The 17040-nt window shown below is 42.3% G+C and overlaps 1 protein-coding gene across 1 annotated transcript in view; it reads right to left on the bottom strand.

Annotated features, from left to right (window-relative positions):
• ADTRP (androgen dependent TFPI regulating protein) overlaps positions 1-13939 on the bottom strand; it is a 30430-nt gene extending 16491 nt beyond the window's left edge. Inside the window, exons 1-3 of the mRNA XM_079300829.1 lie at positions 13665-13939; positions 6413-6547; positions 4844-4945 (exon numbers count right to left, since the gene is read on the bottom strand). Coding sequence (XP_079156955.1) covers positions 4844-4945; positions 6413-6547; positions 13665-13817 — 390 coding nt within the window. The 5' untranslated portion in view covers positions 13818-13939. The remainder of the gene's footprint in view (positions 1-4843; positions 4946-6412; positions 6548-13664) is intronic.
• Positions 13940-17040: the final 3101 nt, after the last annotated feature.

The following is a 17040-nucleotide window of genomic DNA, read 5'->3' as shown; positions in this document are numbered from 1 at the left end:
TTTTTCTTCTTCTCTTAATCTCCCTTTATTTTTCAGTGTGGAAAGGGCTTAAGCATTATTGTCCATTTTATTTCCTTAACTAGTACCTTGCCATTTTTAGTTGAAGAAATAATTCTCTCTTAGGGTTGCTACATGTCTCTTGTGTTTCCAACCATCAATGCATTTTCAGGGAACCACAGATTTATTTTATAGATAGAGTGGGAGGCACTGGGAGTCCTGTTACTGAGCAGGTGTGGTGGCAGATTAGTGAGGAAGCTATTGCTCAATTTAATTCCAGAAGCACTCCTCTCTGAACCATCAGCTACTATCTGTTTCTGCCTTTTCCAGATCCATTCATACTCACCTGTATATTTTTCTTAAACATGTAGGTAGTTTGGAAGTGTTATCATGAAAAATGGATGAACTATTAGACCAATTGTATGATCAAAGGTAAAAGAGATAAAATTTCTTGCCTGCACACATGCATTTTTGGGAATAAGGCCCTGGCTGAATATCCAGTTGCTTACTTGCAAATGTTTTATCTCAATGTCAATGCCAGAATTTTAATTGCCTTTCTCCCTGACATTAGATATGTAGTCTAAGAAACTGATGTTGCACTGCAGCTGGAGGATGACATGAGGCTGAAGTGACACATCCTTTGCTGTGGAATATTTTTCTCCAGCTGTTCCTTTTTGGGGAGGGTAAGGGAGACTGCACCTGTGCACACTGGGGTAGCAGCAACCCAGGAGGATTCCCTGCCATAACATTTGTCTGTGAAGCACATACTTTCTCCCTGAGGAAATGGGCTTATGTCAACAAAAATGGAAACTTCAAAAAAATCTGCGTAGTGCTGGGAAAAGCTAAGCATCTTTGCTCTTATATGTGTGGGGTGATTAATTTTGTGTGCCATATTCCTCACATACACATTCTTCTTCTTTTGCCAAAAGCTGAATGTAATTGGCAGCCTGTGAATGTCCATAGTTGCCAGACAGCTTAAAAATGAGATACTGTGAAATGCAAACAAATGGAAATGTTTCTCCCTTGTATAAATATGCAAGAATTATTAAGTATTAAATAATGCTTGCAAAGAGAATCATTTAAGATGGTCAAAGATGAACCTGAGGTTCTTCACATGTTTACACCTGGAGTAAGAGTCGAGTTTGAGTGGCCTGTATGAGAGGGTTCTGCCTTACAAACTAAAATTGTGCCCCCTTTTTTGGTTAGTGATGCAGCAGCTTCCTTAAATAGCTATAGTAAGATATAATCCTTCACACAGATACCCTCACATGAGAGTAACTTATATTCACATAACTTACATTTCTTCCAGATGGAAGTAGATCACTGAAATACCATTTCTGATGATGTACATGTGTCCACACTGGGGAAGGTGAGCTTTAGCTGGGTAGGCAGAACACAAGCAGCTTGTATATACCAAGAAGCTCCAAGAAGAGAGGGGACATAGTGAGTCCTGCTGGTATTCCTGCTGTCAGGGCATTGGTGGCCCACTTCAGTGAAGGAAAATTACTTGTATGCACTTTGCATGTTCTCTCACTCACTTGCATTTTTGGTTTTTTTGATTTTCAGATACAGCTTGGCCACAACAAGGCAAAGTACAAAGGAGCTCCAGAAGCTCAGGCAGTGGGGGATGCGTTGTTATCTTTGCTGAAAGTCTGCCAGGTAAGAGATGCTTTTTTCTGAACTTCCATTTTTCTTACTTCCTTGTCTGTTCTCAGCTTTTTAGGTCACAAAATCTTCTGAACATGCACAATTCATAACCATGTGTCAGTAGAGTGCCCAGGGAGCTAAAATGCTGGTTTTTGTAAGGGTGAAAGGGTAACACAGCTACAGGGTAAATTAGAAAAAGAGGTAGCCAAACTCAACTTAACTGCAGTCTGAAAATAAAGAAAACTGTGCTTTTGAGAAGAACTGTGCCAACAGAGTGAAAATATAAATCTTCTTTTATGAAAACACAATTGTACCATTACAATTTTTGCGAACACATCTGCTCAACATTTATATCTATCTTTTGTTATAGATCAAAAATATTTTTGAGTTATCTCTTCTGACCCACCAATGGCCCACTTTATTTAGGATTCAATTCTGTCAGACCCTTCAAAGTGTAGTGTTCCCCAATACTGCCATTAAGTTGAATAATACATGCACATGGTTTAATCCAAGCTGTTTCCAGCAGTTAGTCTCCTTCTGGAGAGTATCCAGATGTTGCTTGAAAAGAGATGACTGGGAAAGAAATAAACAAATTCACTTGACAAATTGGCCAGAGTATCTTTTGTCTCAGCCATCTTCTACTTCAAAAATCTTGTTCAAATAAAATAATTGTGCTTGAGACATAAGTAGAGAGGACTTTTTTCATCCCCGAAGGTCAAGGTTTTTGTATAAAGACAGTAAAACATAATTATCCCAGGCAAACAGAAGTGGAACCCGAGGCCCAGCCTCTGGGTTAAACTCAATAATATAGCAAAAAGAGAAGCCTAGATAGTCTGGAATATTTGATCTCCTTCAAATATGAGCAAAATTCCTTTCTACATTTATCATCCTCTCTGCAAAACAAAATGTTTCTGTTCAGAGTGCAAAAACATGGCTCAATTGTAGTGCTCACTCTGCAACTCTGGGCTACCAGGTGGGCAACAGTAATAGCCCTTTCCCACTGTAAAAGCAGTTCAAGGAAAAAAAATGTTGTTTATTTCTGCAAGGAAGATGCTACAGCATCACTACAAAGCCAAGGAGCTCAGTATTCCTGAAATGGTTTTCCATGGTTATTTTTTAGGTTCAGTCTCCAGTTACATAACAACATATGCTTTCCCTGTTTGCAACATTAAAATAGACTGAGATTTTTAAAAAAGCACTCCCACTTCAAATGATATGGCACTGATGGTTACTACTGATACACCCATGTCTTTCTCCTCCAAAGCCAGCTACATGCTGCTCCAATCTGCCATGAAATGCCTGTAATCTCAGAGCCATAATGTAATAGCAATATGCAAGGAAATGAACCCAAAGAAAAAGTGTCTACTTGGCAATCAGAACTTGGAGATTGTCCCTTAAAGTGTTGCTATGTCCCTGGATCTCCCTAGTGTTTCCAGGAGATATTTTGTGTTGGAAGAAGGAATTGCCTCAGCTAAGCCTGAAGGCACCTGTTGGAAGGTGCTCTAAAACACTAGGATTGTCAAAGCAGGGATCAGTCTATGCTGGTGGCAGATGTTTTATGCTTGATAGTGACTGGTAGGAAAATTTCCTACCGAGGAACTGTCAAGCACAAGATGTCTGCAGTGTATTAAGAGCTTTAGAAATAAAATACCAGGTTGTGATAGAGGTTTGCTTTATGTGAAATTTTTCTCTCGTCAAAATAATTCTCAGGAAGAATTGTTTTTCCTTTTTTAACACTTGTTTTTGACATTTCTGATATAGAAAAGCTTTTTGTTGTAGTCAAAATGACTCTGTTATGAAATGTAGATGTAGGTAGGATAAGAAGAAGTTATAACAGATGTGTTTGAGGGGTTCCTGCAAAGAATTCTTGCACATAAAATAAAAATGTATGCCTTAACATCTCTCAACCATCCCATGTCATAAATAAATGTGGAAATGGAAAGGGCAAATTCTCAGCTGTGAGGCAGGATTAAAACAAGCAGCAAAGCCTATCTTCTCTGAGCTCCACTTTGTGCTACCCCCTCTTGCCCCTTGCCCAGCACCTTCAACACTGTGAGGATTTTAAACCAGTTGCCCATACTAAATCCTGGACCTGAAACCAGCACAGTGCTGAGGACATGAAGAATCTTTAATTTTGGTGGAGGATGGTTTTCAGAAAGAGCAGAAAGAGCCTTTTGCACCTGTGCAGAGGTTTGGACAGCCACAGAAAGGTCCTGGTGGAAGTGAATTGGTGGACAGAGAGCAGGTGATGAGGTTAAAAGTGCATGATGGCTGTGTTCACCTCTCGGGTATCAGCAATGCGGACATGCCTCCGTGTGTTTGGATTCCAGTCACACGACTCTGAGTGCACCTGTCTAGATCAAGGGGCTGCTCAAACCTCAAGCAACTGTCCTCAGCCAGACACCCCAGATTTACCTTCAGCACTCACTGGGGCTGCTGCAGTGGATGGCAAGGCACTGCTCTTAAGAAATGAGGTCTGGAGAGAAATTACTCTTCTGTGATTATTTCATACTTTTTGGCTTCTCTGATTCAGCCTAGCACTGAACCTCTCCCTTCTCTCCCACTTCCCATTCGCCCCACGAGGCCTCCCTGACCTTGCAATCCACCCACAGTTTCCATGTTACTGTCAGCCTCCTTTCACTTGACTGATGAGAAATGTGTGATTATTCAACACATCATAAAAATGGCCAGAGCAAATGAAGGAGAAATCTGGAAAGTATTTATAGAAAATCTGTAAACAATCATTGCAATACAGCTATTCAAAGCAGGGCACACACTAGCTTATTAGCTGTAGAGCTGTCAGATTCTCTTTTGTTATTTCACCTTTTTTAAAAATTAAGGGCTGCTTTGTTACACTCACAGCCATTTTGTATTTCAGAGACTTCTGTTAGCAGACACTATTTCTTTTTTAAGCTACAATAAGTGAGATTTCCCTTCCCTATGACTACACATCATTTCATTGACTTCAGAGGTTTGACAAGCACCGATTCACTGACGTTCCTTGTGTTCTTGAGGCAGCTTCAAGCACATGCATTTGATTGTTGCATACAGCTCAACATCAGATTCAGATAAGCAGGAAGGAGGAGGTGAGAAAGGAAAAGCTGTGAAGCTCTTCTGGAAAATGGCACAATGCAGTGGTGGGGCAAAAGTTGCAAAGTCTGTCTTTTCTCTGCAAGAGGATGAGGTGTTTCTTACTCACCATAGCATGATTTAACCAGAGTGGGATGACTCCATCAAGGCTTTTGGGGTAAACCAGCTCTCTGTTGTAGGTATACAGTGTCCAAAAGGATATACACACAAACTGGAACCAAAATGCAAAATGAAAGAAGTTTAAAAATGTCAGATTCTCTTTTTTTTTGTCAGACAAACAAAACTGATAGGATTTGGTTAGTGCTTTCATTTCTGAGAAGGCCAAACATCTCCCTGTTTTTTTACATGAAAAATGATGACATTGCCAGATAAACTCAAGTTATCTCACATTTACTCAGAAATGCAGTGTTCTGTGTTGATACTAAGAGAAAAAATCCCCTGGCTTTATAAACTGCCAACACTGACATTTTCTGTGGAATCTGAGATTAGCTGCTTTTTTTCCCCCCCTCTTTCCCTTTTCCTTTGCAGATGGGCTCTTTTGATGGTCAAGTAGTTCTCCTCAAGGGACTGTCTGTCAAGCCTTCGTTTTGCTCAGTAACAAAATAAAGACAGATCTTGATAAGGCATTTCACATAAACTTACCCTTTACCTTCACAATTCATGAGCCTAATTCCTAAACTGCAGGTGAAAGCTGCACACTGTGGGCACCTATTTTTTTTTTCTCAACAGATCAGGAACTACTGTGGGACAACTTAACTGGAGGAAATGATCCCTGGTATCAGTTACTGATACCTGGAAGCTGATTTGCAGTTTTTGGCTCAGCTTTGTATTTGAGCACACTTGGTGCTTGGGGTTAGAAATAAGAGGTGTGAGAAGCTGGGGGAGTGAGATGATGCCACAGTCCTGCAGGCATGGTGAGGATGCCTGGTGGGATATGACAGCAGCATACTGAACACTGCTGTGCAGGGAAGATAATTATCCAGTCTCTCTGGCTCCATCCCTGGCAGGGTTTTTTATGGAGCCAGCTAGCTGAGCTGCTTGTGGACCATGTTTAAGCAGTGTTTCTCAGCCCTCTGAGATTCAGCAGTGGCTGCAGGCATCACTCTCACAGAGCACACTTAGGTGTATAAATAAGCCATCAGTTCCTGTCTAACCCATGGCATTTTGATAAACAGCATTGTCTGTGAGGGAGTAGGTGATCCATGATGAATCTGACGTAGGCTGTGACTGTAATTATTTTTCCGTGAATCTGTTTCTCTCCAGTGCATATTGAAAGCTACTCTGGTGTCAAAGGAGGAGATGTGAGGTTTTGCTGCCTCTTAGGTATCCTCTTGTGTCCTTCTGACCTGTGCTGCCCTTTAGAGAAAAGCCCTAAGTTGATAAATCCACAGCTATTTGGTCCATGAGATTAACAGAGAGGTTACACCTCATTCACCCTGTGGGGTCAATCTGTGTCCACTTGAGGACAGCAACCCTAATGTTTGTGCAAGAGGCTTTGCTCTCAACCATGACAAGCTCAGCATTGTTTCTTCTTCTAAATGGTCGAAATCCATTCCAAATTCAATGGTAGAAGAAAGCCCTTAGTTCTTATCTATTTCGTACACATTCTTCTGGTACTATACACCCCTAATCATTTATGCAAAAGTTTTTTTCACATACTGAGACAAAGGGTACTTACTGTGGACACTGGGAAAGCCAGAACACTGAAAAGAAGGTCTCTGCTGGAAATTACGCACTTAGCGCATCGCAGTTTCTTAATTAGTCTCAACACATCAGCCAGGAAGGACACCCCATAGAAGACAGCCTGCAAAACCTAAAGCAATTACAGCTAATGAGGGAAACTCATCCAGCTTTCATTAGTATGCTCCTCAATGAAATCTGTTCTTGCTCTTCAGGGAGCTGTTTTGTTTGTAAGCTGCAAGCCAGTGTGAGGAAAATAGCTGTTGGCTAAATCTCTTTTGCTAACCCAAACTGCTTAAATAAAGTTGGTCAGGAGTTTTACTTTAACAGTATCCCAGGTAACAGACTAAACAGAGATGTGTGATGTGATTCAGATATGTAAAGTGAAGTGACATCTTGAAAGCCAGCTCCATCACACTTCCTATGTTGATGGTTGACCACGGGATGTACTTGAGCAGGAGAGAACAAATTGTGCCAGGACATCTTCCTGTGAAGCAATTGTTAGACAGCTTTTCCACTATTTAGCCAACACAGGTTCTTCTTTCTAGGGACTCACAGTGCAGTTGATCTCAGTGCCAAGTAGCTCAAAATGATCTAAGGTGAGAATTAGGTGCAGAAGTTACAAAAACAGAACCTCTTTTGATGAACTCAAAGGGATTTAAGAAAGGATTTCAAGTGCTTAGAAGCAAAGATCCAGACGTCACCAACTAAAAATGAAGTTTTACTGAAGTTTAAATGAAACTGTTTATAACTAATGAATTTTAGGATTGGGAGGTTGTATTTTGGTTTGAAGTTTTTTCATTCTTTCTTTAAGTCATTTATAGGTAGTGAGGGTGGGATTTTTTGGGGAGGACACTAGGAGGATTTCTCCAAATAATGAGTAAAATTGTCATATTATTGTGGTTTAAATCAATATTGCTTGTCTAATTGCTTCATTTTCTCTAACACTACACAGCAGATCAAGATGAACCAGATATTTTAGATACACAAAAGCAGAATAGAACCTCGCAGAAAAATACTCCCACTGTCTTGCATTGAGCACGTAACCTCTTCTTTTTAAGGCTAGGTTGTCCCAGAGTGATAAATATGGGAAATGCAGCCTACTGCAAACACTGGATCAGGTAGTGATGTTTAAATGGAAAGAGGGCTACAGCTTTCAGTATGAGATCTCTTTTGCCATGATTTTACTCTGAATCAGATATTTATTTTGAGCAAAGTCTCTGAAGCTGTGACTGGTTACTTCATCAGTTTCTGAAGAAGCTGAAAAGGGTGGTGCTTGGGAGGGGACTGGATTAGTGCAATGTTTTTCCATTAGAAATTCCTTTATTATCAAAATACATGAGGGGATGAGGAGACTCTGATCTCACCATGTCTGTTGTCAAACAAGGGCTTCTGCAAGCTTTAGTTTCCAGAGACTGTGTCTTCCTGGGCAACAAAATGACCATAATTTGCAGTTGTCCGCAACCATGCTCAAACATTTTGTTTCTTCCCAGAACAGCTAAAAGATACAGTCTTCCTTCCCTATCCTTTCCAAATCCCAGGGAGCCAGGACAGTAAGTACTACTGCTGGATTGTCCCTCTCCCTGTGCAGACCCGCAGCAGTGGAGGTAGGGAGGTGCTGACACAGGCTGGGTAACTGGCCCAGGGTCACCCAGGACCAAGTATCAGAGGCTGTGCATCACCCAGTTCAGCTGCAGAGCCTCATGTTTCCTATCAAGGTCTATAATGAACAGACATATCTTTACATAAAAAAAAAACCCAAAAACCTAAGCAGCTTCATCAGAACCACACAGGTTTTTGTTCAATTCTGAGGCACCAAATCTTCTCTTTCAAGTGTGATTTTCCCCTCCCCATTATCACAATTAGCAGGCACTATTTCAGTCAGTAGAGATTCAGCCCTCCAAGTCATGAGTCTGGTTCAGTAAAGTCTGTGCTGGGGTGCAGTGTACTTAGACACAAACACATGTTCAGCCCAAATGTCTGTCCCAATCCTTGGCCTCACCAATGCCAAGTCCTTGAAGAGCTAAGAAAAGCCTGGTAATAAACAGAAGCTCTTGTTATACCCTGTAGAGTGAGCAGTAACTTTCTGTAAAAAGCATGAAAAATGAACATGAGGGTGGTGACAGTCCAGTGACACATGGTGACTAATTGCCAATAAAGCAATTAGGGAGAAGCCTGGTTCCCAGAGGATGGGGCTATTATTATCTTGTTCATGGCCAGCCTTACATTAATCATGGGACAGGGATAGGCTGCTTCTCTCCATGCTTCAAAATTGACTAAAATAAACATTACTGAAAAGAAACAGTCCCAAAACAGCCACATTCTCAGCCTGGTAAATATTCTGTTATACACAAGGGAGGACAATGTTATCTTCTGTATGGAAAATTCTTATCTGAATGTGTAACCTGACCCATTTCTCTGGCTAAACACAGAGAAGAACAACTCCTGAAGAAGTCTGAACTCAGTCTCAGGAGCTTGGATTTGTGCTGTTGTAGCTCTACCCTTGTTCATCACCATAGTTTCAACGGTGTTTCAGACACTTTAGTGATCACCCTGTGTTTTCAAGAGCAATGGAAAGTTACACAAGTAATTTTCAAACCAGAAAACTGAACTTAGCTAGGATTGTCCCTAGTACTGCACAGTCTGGCATTGTACACCCCCAGTAGATTAAAATCTGAGTCCCAAACCCACTGTGATTATTGTTGTAATAAATGTGCATCCAAATCTTGTAGCCCTCCATTAAAGGGAAAATGTTGACATTAAAAAAAATAATACATGAAAACACCAAGTTATTCCAGATGTCCTGTGAATTTCCCAAGCAGCAGTGTTGGCACTCACAAATCCATTGCAGGCGCTCATGGAATATAAATCCACTGGCTGTAAATAGAAAGGATTCCCTAAAGTGTTCCCACACGAACAGAAGGAAGACTGGAAGCATTCAGAAAGCTAATGATTAACCCAAAGAGGAGAATATGGATATGATTATCCCTGCTGGAGAGAGGTTGCTTTCCCCTCCAGACCCTGCAGAGTTCCATGGTGCTGGGTGCTGTAGAAACATTTAATTTGGCCAGATCAGTTTTCCAAACTGAGACTCACAGTGACAAAACTCAATTTTTATCTGGTGCAGTGATCAAAAGGGTGTTTCTGTTTAACTAACCTGACATGATTTACTTTTGTGTATAAGATCTTACCATATGTGTATATTGAAATCTCCTACTAGTACAAATAAATTGGGCTCCAAGCTCTGCCCTTTAGGGAGGGATAAATCCAATATTGTGAGCAAGTTATTAGACATAAAAGTCAACATTTAGTGTAGACACACATCCATTCACATGATATTGTCTTGGAAAATATCTTTACTAAATACTGGACCTATTCTGAAATAAATACAAAGCAGCTTTCAGGACAATTGAAAAGTATTTCCATTATGAAAAACAAAAATGCAAGGAATAAATTGGGGCAGGAACACAATTAGTAGTTTTTAAAGGTGCAGTGTGCTCATTATGCAGTGATTTACTAATGGATTTACAGCTGTGAGCAGTTTTTTATGAGCTCAGATATTTCACGCAATGAATGATTCTGCTTGGACTGTTTTGTGTCACAGATGAATGAAATTAATACAAAACTGTTTTTATCTGTCATTTCTGCTTCTTCAATGATGGGTCAATGAATTCTTTGATACAAATCTCACTTATCCCTTCCCCCTCCCCTACAAAAATATTTCCTTTCTGAATCTTGATTGCTATGATCATTAATAAGATTAATCTGAAGCAATGTCAGAGCTGTAGCTCTCTTGGGAGAGCCACATGACTAGCAAGGAATTGAATGAGGTGCTAAAAGAGGGCCATATCTAGAAGGAATTCTTCCAGCATCTCTCTAGAAAAACTGAGAGACAAGCAGCATTTTCATCCCCAGAAAATGTTACTTTTCCCAATCTTTCCATTTCAGATCACAGTGAGGCAACCAGAGCAGTTTTCCACTGAGAGAAATTTTTAAATGCTATTCCAAAGAGATAAGAGAAATTTTGGAGGGAAAACTCCCAAGTGATTCAGACAGCCAGTGCCAGAAGATAGGCCTTCCCAGTATGGCAGGACACAGGCAGAAGAGCTGGACAAAGGCTGTCTCTGTGTTCCTGGCTCTGGGGAAACCTCCAAGGCACTGCCCAGGCCTGCCAGCACACTAGATCCACTGAACCAGAACAGCCCAGTGTGAACCTTTTGGCCACTCTCCTTCCCCATGACCATACCTCCTGACATCCCCAGGTGTTTTCTAGGACTTTGTCCAGACTGACAGAAATTCAATGTGTTGGATGTGCACCCAATGGACAGGAACCTCTTGCCCCTCCATGTTCCTCAGCAGCAACAGGGAGTGCTTCAATGGCAGACCATGGGATGAATCTTTTAGGTTCCATGGAGCCCCACAGAGAGCACCACAGCACTGTGGGACATGTCTTCTCACCCTCTTCCTGTCTTCTACAGCACCTCAAGAATCCTTTCCCACCTTTTTGCTGCTGCTTTACCCAGAAATGCTACCCAATGCAGCAGGAGCAGGGGGGTGACACCATTTCTTTCCCTATTCCCTCTTCATTTTTTGGCAATCCTTTCTTGAAATATATGCATCTCTGAAGAAGGAGGACTACCATACATGAAGGAGTAATTTTGTACACCCTGTCCCATTGCCACATTCTCTGCATGAGAGATAGGCAACATCTTCAGCCCAAACCATTTCCTGTTGGCTGGCAACTCCATTTTAGCACTGGGATCAGATCAATGCGGGTTAAAAGTTGGGAGTCAAAGGACTGGGGAAGAGGAGCAAGAGCCCTCACTCACGGAGATTTATTAAGGCCTGAGCTGTTCAGCAGATCTGTAAATGAGCTGGCAAAGGGAGAAAATACTGAGGTGGTACACTTTTGTGAATCTGATAGGATTTTTTCCCCTGTCAAAGCAACCTGACTGTAAAATTGCCAAAGAATCTCGGGATACTCAGTGCCTGAGCGATAAAATAGTAGGCATAAATCAGTACTGATGAGTACAATGTAAAGCATTCCAGAAAAAACATAAAAAGCAGCTCCAATTATATATTTTTCAACAGTGGGTTCTATGTTAGCTATCACCATCCAGTAAAGTAATTTTAGACTCAGTGTGGATAGTTGTCTCAACTTGCTGTCTGCTTGCCTACCAGTGATCAAAAAAGACAAATAGAGAGTTAAGAGTAGTCAAGAAGAATTAAACTAGAAGCAAGCAAACACCTTTAGGCCACTGTATAAACTTATATATGCTCTTAACTTGACCACTGCCTGCCCCACCTACCCCCTCCTGAAACTTGAAAAACTGCTGCAAAGGGTGACATGGTTGCTTTAGTGAAAGAACCAACCCTTTGTGGAGAGAAATTAAAAAGGCTTGGACTTCCAAAAAGAGTAACTGAGAGGATAATCTAATACCACTCTAATGAGTGGCAAAGAAAATGTGAACAGGGATGGACGATAAAATTACAACACAGAAATAATGAGGCCAGTTCAGTGGCCAAGGAAGCAGGTTTACACCAACAAAATGAACTGATCTTTCACACAAGGCACACTTGCCTCATGGCACAAAGGATAGGGGAAGTACCAGTATGAACAGGCATGTTTTTCCTTTAGATAGATGAAAGGAAGGCTTTGGATGGCTGTTAGCTACCTTAGCCTGGATTTATTTTTGGCTGGGTTACTCAGTATGCTAATGGGACAGTAAAGCCATGGAAACTTCATTTCATGCTTGTACATGCTCTTGCCTTGTGCAGCCTTTCCCTGACCATTCACTGCTGGTCACTAATAGAAGCTGGATGATAATTTCAGTGGGTATTTCTTCATCCCAAAATACTGGGAGATTGGTTACTTGCTTTGTCCTTTTAACCTCATGCTTTAAAGCTGGGTGGTAAATCTCATTTTAAAGGTGCCAAGGGATGGAGGTGGAGATGCTGTGTTGCCTGCAAGTATGGGTGGTATTTCAGTGGGGTCAGCTATCCCCCCAAAATGGCTATACTGATAAACATCACAATTAGCAGTACAAATGCCATCTGATTGCATGATATATATGTTGTTATATATATGTGATCCTTCCACAGCTGGCCTGCTCACTGAGGAGAGCACTGGGGCCCCCAGAATCCCCAGGATTGTTGTGGTCACTTCACTTGCCATTCACTGCCTCTTGGTCACAAATGTTTCACAGGGTCACAAAATGGTTGAGGATAGAAGAGAACCAAATTCCCTGCCTCCCTGAAGGTCTCCAAAAGAGACCTTGGAAATGGGGAGCCTTTAGGCTTCCACTGAACTCCAGCATAGGGTGTCTCCTTCTGTAGGGTAAAAGTAGAGACAAACATGCCCCAGACCAGACCTCCCAGTGATATTTAACTCTGACAATCACACAGAATGGATGAAAGGCAGTGTAGGTCTCTGTAGTCATCCTTCAAATTAGCAAGTGTGCCTGCCTGAAATTTTTCCCTTGTAGCAAACCTCTCCACAAGCCTGGTCTTTCACCCCACCAGCACTACTTTCCCAAGCTGCTGATGAACACCTCAGGCTCTTCTCCCCTGGGTATCTCATGTACTTTCACTTTGATTTCTATCCTGTGAAATGTTAGCACATTAGAAGAACCACAACACATTACAGTCTCTCTTTTTCTGTGTGCTTTGAGGAAATGTACAACCAGTTGATAGCACTGCTGAAACTCCTGTATTAATATCAGAAGCACTCTCTTCACAGGCTGGAATTTCTTTCCCTTGTGTTCTCAACTGATTGTCAAACAAAGCAGGTGCTCTGAATGGCTAAATTAGCATGGTGCTCTGCTTTGTTTCACTTTCCCTGTAATTTAGAGGATAGAAAAGCCTATTAAAAAATAAGTAAACTCCAAACAGTTTTGAAATGTTTTGAATTAAAGTATAGAAAACAGGCACCAAACTTGTATGTGGTCTGGCTGGACATATCACCACTTTTCTGTCCTTCTCACTGATAATGTCATTTTACAAGGAGGCAGCTAGCTTCAAAGTACTTTCTGAAAACCAAGCATGTCACCAGTCAATATTCTTTGTGCATGCAACCTGTGAATACATTTCACAGCACAAGCACAGATCCCTCCTTAGTTTCCTTTGGGGTAAAAACCACCAAAGAAAGCAGTTTAACAGCAGCAAATACACCAGCTGCATATGTCTTGAGGCGCAGATGGCAGACAAACAAATAGACATATTGGTATCACTGTACAACACAATTTGCTTACCAGATTGAGGACTGTCAAATATTTCCACTGCCCACCGTAAAGGAACACTTCAGATGGCCGCTCCTCTGTTTTGATGTGTGTGATGGAATAGGCAACGAAAAAATACCAGACAAAAGCAAGGCAGTGGTACGTGGCCAGAGTAGAGATTTCCATGCTTCAGCCAAGAGCAGCTGACAACTGCTCCAAAAGCAGCTTTTCTCTTAAGGTGCTCAGTGCTTGGGGTAAGGCAAGGCAGGAGGGTTTACTTCAGAGCAGTCTCAGGACACGATGCCACTTTGCTCTTGTCAAAAGGAAAAACCACAAGGCTGCGAACTTTGCTTCTATTTGTTTCTCTTTTCACTGTGCAGATAGGCTGGGAGGTGGGGGGGGGGGGGGGGGGGGGGAGATGAGAAGAATAGGCTTATTCCCTGGATTTAAATGCCTTGCTCAAGATTAACAAAGATTAGTTGCAGAGTTACATAAGTTTTGGGTTGGGTTACTTTTTTTTTGCAAAAGTAGGGGGGAGTTTTGCTGCTGATTTTGTGTAACAGGCTGTCATGTATCAGGCAGAGAGTGAAAACAAGTGGCATTTTCCTCACTTGTAGCTGTGTGTGCAGCCATGTCTCCAGCTCAGCTTGGGAAGCCTCTGTGACTGTTTTTTGCTTTGTGCCAAAGAAAGAAGTGGGAAATGTAATGGCCTGTGAAAGACAAACCTAGTTCATTTGTTGATAGGCTATGGAGGTGGCAAGGAAGCTGAGAGGATTCATAAGCAAAGGTCCTTGGGGCTGAAAGTCTCTGTGGCTGTTAACATTTTTTTGTGGGAAAAGGCACAGCCACCTTTATGCTGCGCCCAGCAGCTGCATGGCAGTTTGGACAAACCCTGAGTCACTCTGAAGCTCTGGCAGGGATGGAGATGCAGGGCAAAGGCCCTGGGTGACAAACAGCAAGGGCTGAGCAGCATGTCTTGCCTCTCTGCTTTTTTGTTTGCTGCCATTCACCTTCAGACAGGCCCTCTTCCCTGGCACATCATTGCATCATCAGGACTGAGAAGAAGAGAAGAATCAATACAAAATAACCCAAAAGTGAAGCAAACAAAAAATTTCCCATGAGAATTGTTGCTTTCCCTCTCCTCCTACCCCAACGAGCAGCCATAATTAGCAGTGAAAACACACAGAGCATTTTCTAGAGTGTCCATAATTGCTGCTCTCAGCAGTAATTGCCACCTGAGTGTTTCATGGGGGCCTTGACAGGAAGCAGGTATCATGGCCCAACCCACAGCTTGACCTTCCCAAGCAGGATGGGGAGGCAGGATGCTCTTCCTGCCCTGCAGAGGTTGCCCCATGAGCAGGGCTCAGCTTTAGCCAAGCAGACTGCATGAAGAGATCTCTTTTTCCTCCCCTTTAACTGGCCTACAGACAATGTTGAGCAATCTGTTGTGTTTTGGTTTGGTTTGTTTTTATCTGTTTTTTTTTTTTGTTTTCCTCCTTCTACTGGACACAAGGCTCCATGTGGAATAATTTCCTATGAACTTAGGCAGCAATAGGCATGCATGTTGGGAAACAGACCTTGTGCAAAAGCACTTCACTATTCTCTTGTGTTTCATTGACTTCTCCCCTAATTCGGATTACCCTCATCCAGATCCCCCAGGCATTCCAGCCACCACAATCCCAGAGAATTATTGCTGCCTCACTTATGAAAAATAAAGATGTAGAGTCTTCTGTGGTTGTTTGAGGTTGGAAGAGAAAACTCTCTGCCAGAAAAAAAAAAAAAAGAAAACAAAAAAAAAAGGAAAACAAAATGGGATTATGTTTTTTATACTCTGACACTAGTCTTTTCATGGAATCACACAATCATAGAATTATTTGAATCTGAAAGATCCCCCAGTTCCCTGTCACTGGAAGGGACATCTTCCACTAGACCAGGTTGCTCAAAGCCTTGTCCAACCTGGCCTTGAACACTTGAAGAGATGGGGCATCCACAATTTCTCTGGGCAGCCTGTTCCAGTGCCTCACCATCAGTGAAGACTTTCATTCTAATATTTAAGTTAAACCCATCCTCAGTCAGTTTAAAGCCATTCCCCCTGCCCTGCCACTAAATGCCCTTGTAAGAAGTCCCTCTCCAGTTCTCTTGCAGAACCCCCTTTAGGCACTGGAATATGCTCTAAGGTCTCTCCAGAGATTTCTCTTCTCCAGGCTGAACAACCCCAGCTCTCTCAGCCTGTCTTCATAGGAGAGGAGCCCCAGCCCTTTGAGCATCTTGGTGGCCTCTTCTGGACTTGCTACAACTGGTCCATGTCCTTCTTATGAACAGAGCTGAATGGGACTACCACAGGTGGGGTCTCATGAGGGTGACATAGGGGGACAGAATAATTTCCTTTGACTTGATGGCCACACTACTTTTTAGGCAGTCCAGTATATCTTTGGCTTTCTGGGTTGTAAATTAATATTTCCAGGCCATGCTGAACTTCTTGTCAACAACCCCCAGACCTTTCAGGGCTGCTCTCAATCCATTCTCCCCAGCCTGTATTCGTTCTTGGCATTGCCCTGACATACAAGACTTTGCACTTGGCCTTGTTGAACTCCATGAGGGTCACACAGCCCCCCTCCCCAGCCTGTCCAGGTCCCTCTGGATGCCATCCCTTCCCTCCAGTGTGCTGACAGCCCCACACAACTTGGTGTCACCAGCAAACCTGCTGGGGCTGCCCTCAACCCCACTGTTTGTGTGTCACTGATAGACATGTTAAGTAGGACTGGTCTTGATACCAACTCTTTAGGAATGCCACTTTCACTGCTTTCCACTTGGACATTGAGCTGTTGACCATAGTTCTTTCAGTGCAACTATTCAGTCAACTCCTTGTCCACTGAGTGGTGCATTTGTCAAATTTGTTTCTCTCCAGTTTAGCAAGAAAGAGGATGTCATGTGGGACAGTGTCAAATGCTTTGCTCATGTCCTAGAAAATCTAGCAGAAAAGGGTTTTCATTTGCATTTACAGAATTTCTGGGTTGAGGCAGTGCTCTTCTTTGTCTAGACTCATCCCTGTGTCAAAAGGCAGGAAGAGAATAGGACTATGGCACGGAAGTGTCCCTTTTATTAATAGTTTGCATACCATAGTCACCAGGCAGTCAGCTCTTTTAAGAAGTAATCTTCACACCAGTCTTTCTGAGGTTGAGTGCAACTTAAAAAATGGGAAGGCTGAGCATTCTGCTCAGTAGGTGCCTGAATGCATGCAAATGAATGTAAATGTATGCAAAATGGCAAGGTGTGTTTTTTCTTTTCTGGAGGATTTTGGCCAGTATGGCTGGGAAGGTGTCAAGCACGGTGACAGTTTTCTGATGTGGACATCTGTCCCTCAGACTGAGACCATCTGCTTTGTTTTCCCCTATACAAGAAGGAAGAT

Source organism: Erithacus rubecula (assembly GCF_903797595.1).
Source record: "Erithacus rubecula genome assembly, chromosome: 3".
NCBI lineage: Eukaryota > Metazoa > Chordata > Aves > Passeriformes > Muscicapidae > Erithacus > Erithacus rubecula.
The sequence above is the reverse complement of the archived record's forward strand: the minus strand, read 5'-3'. Positions and strand labels throughout refer to the sequence as shown.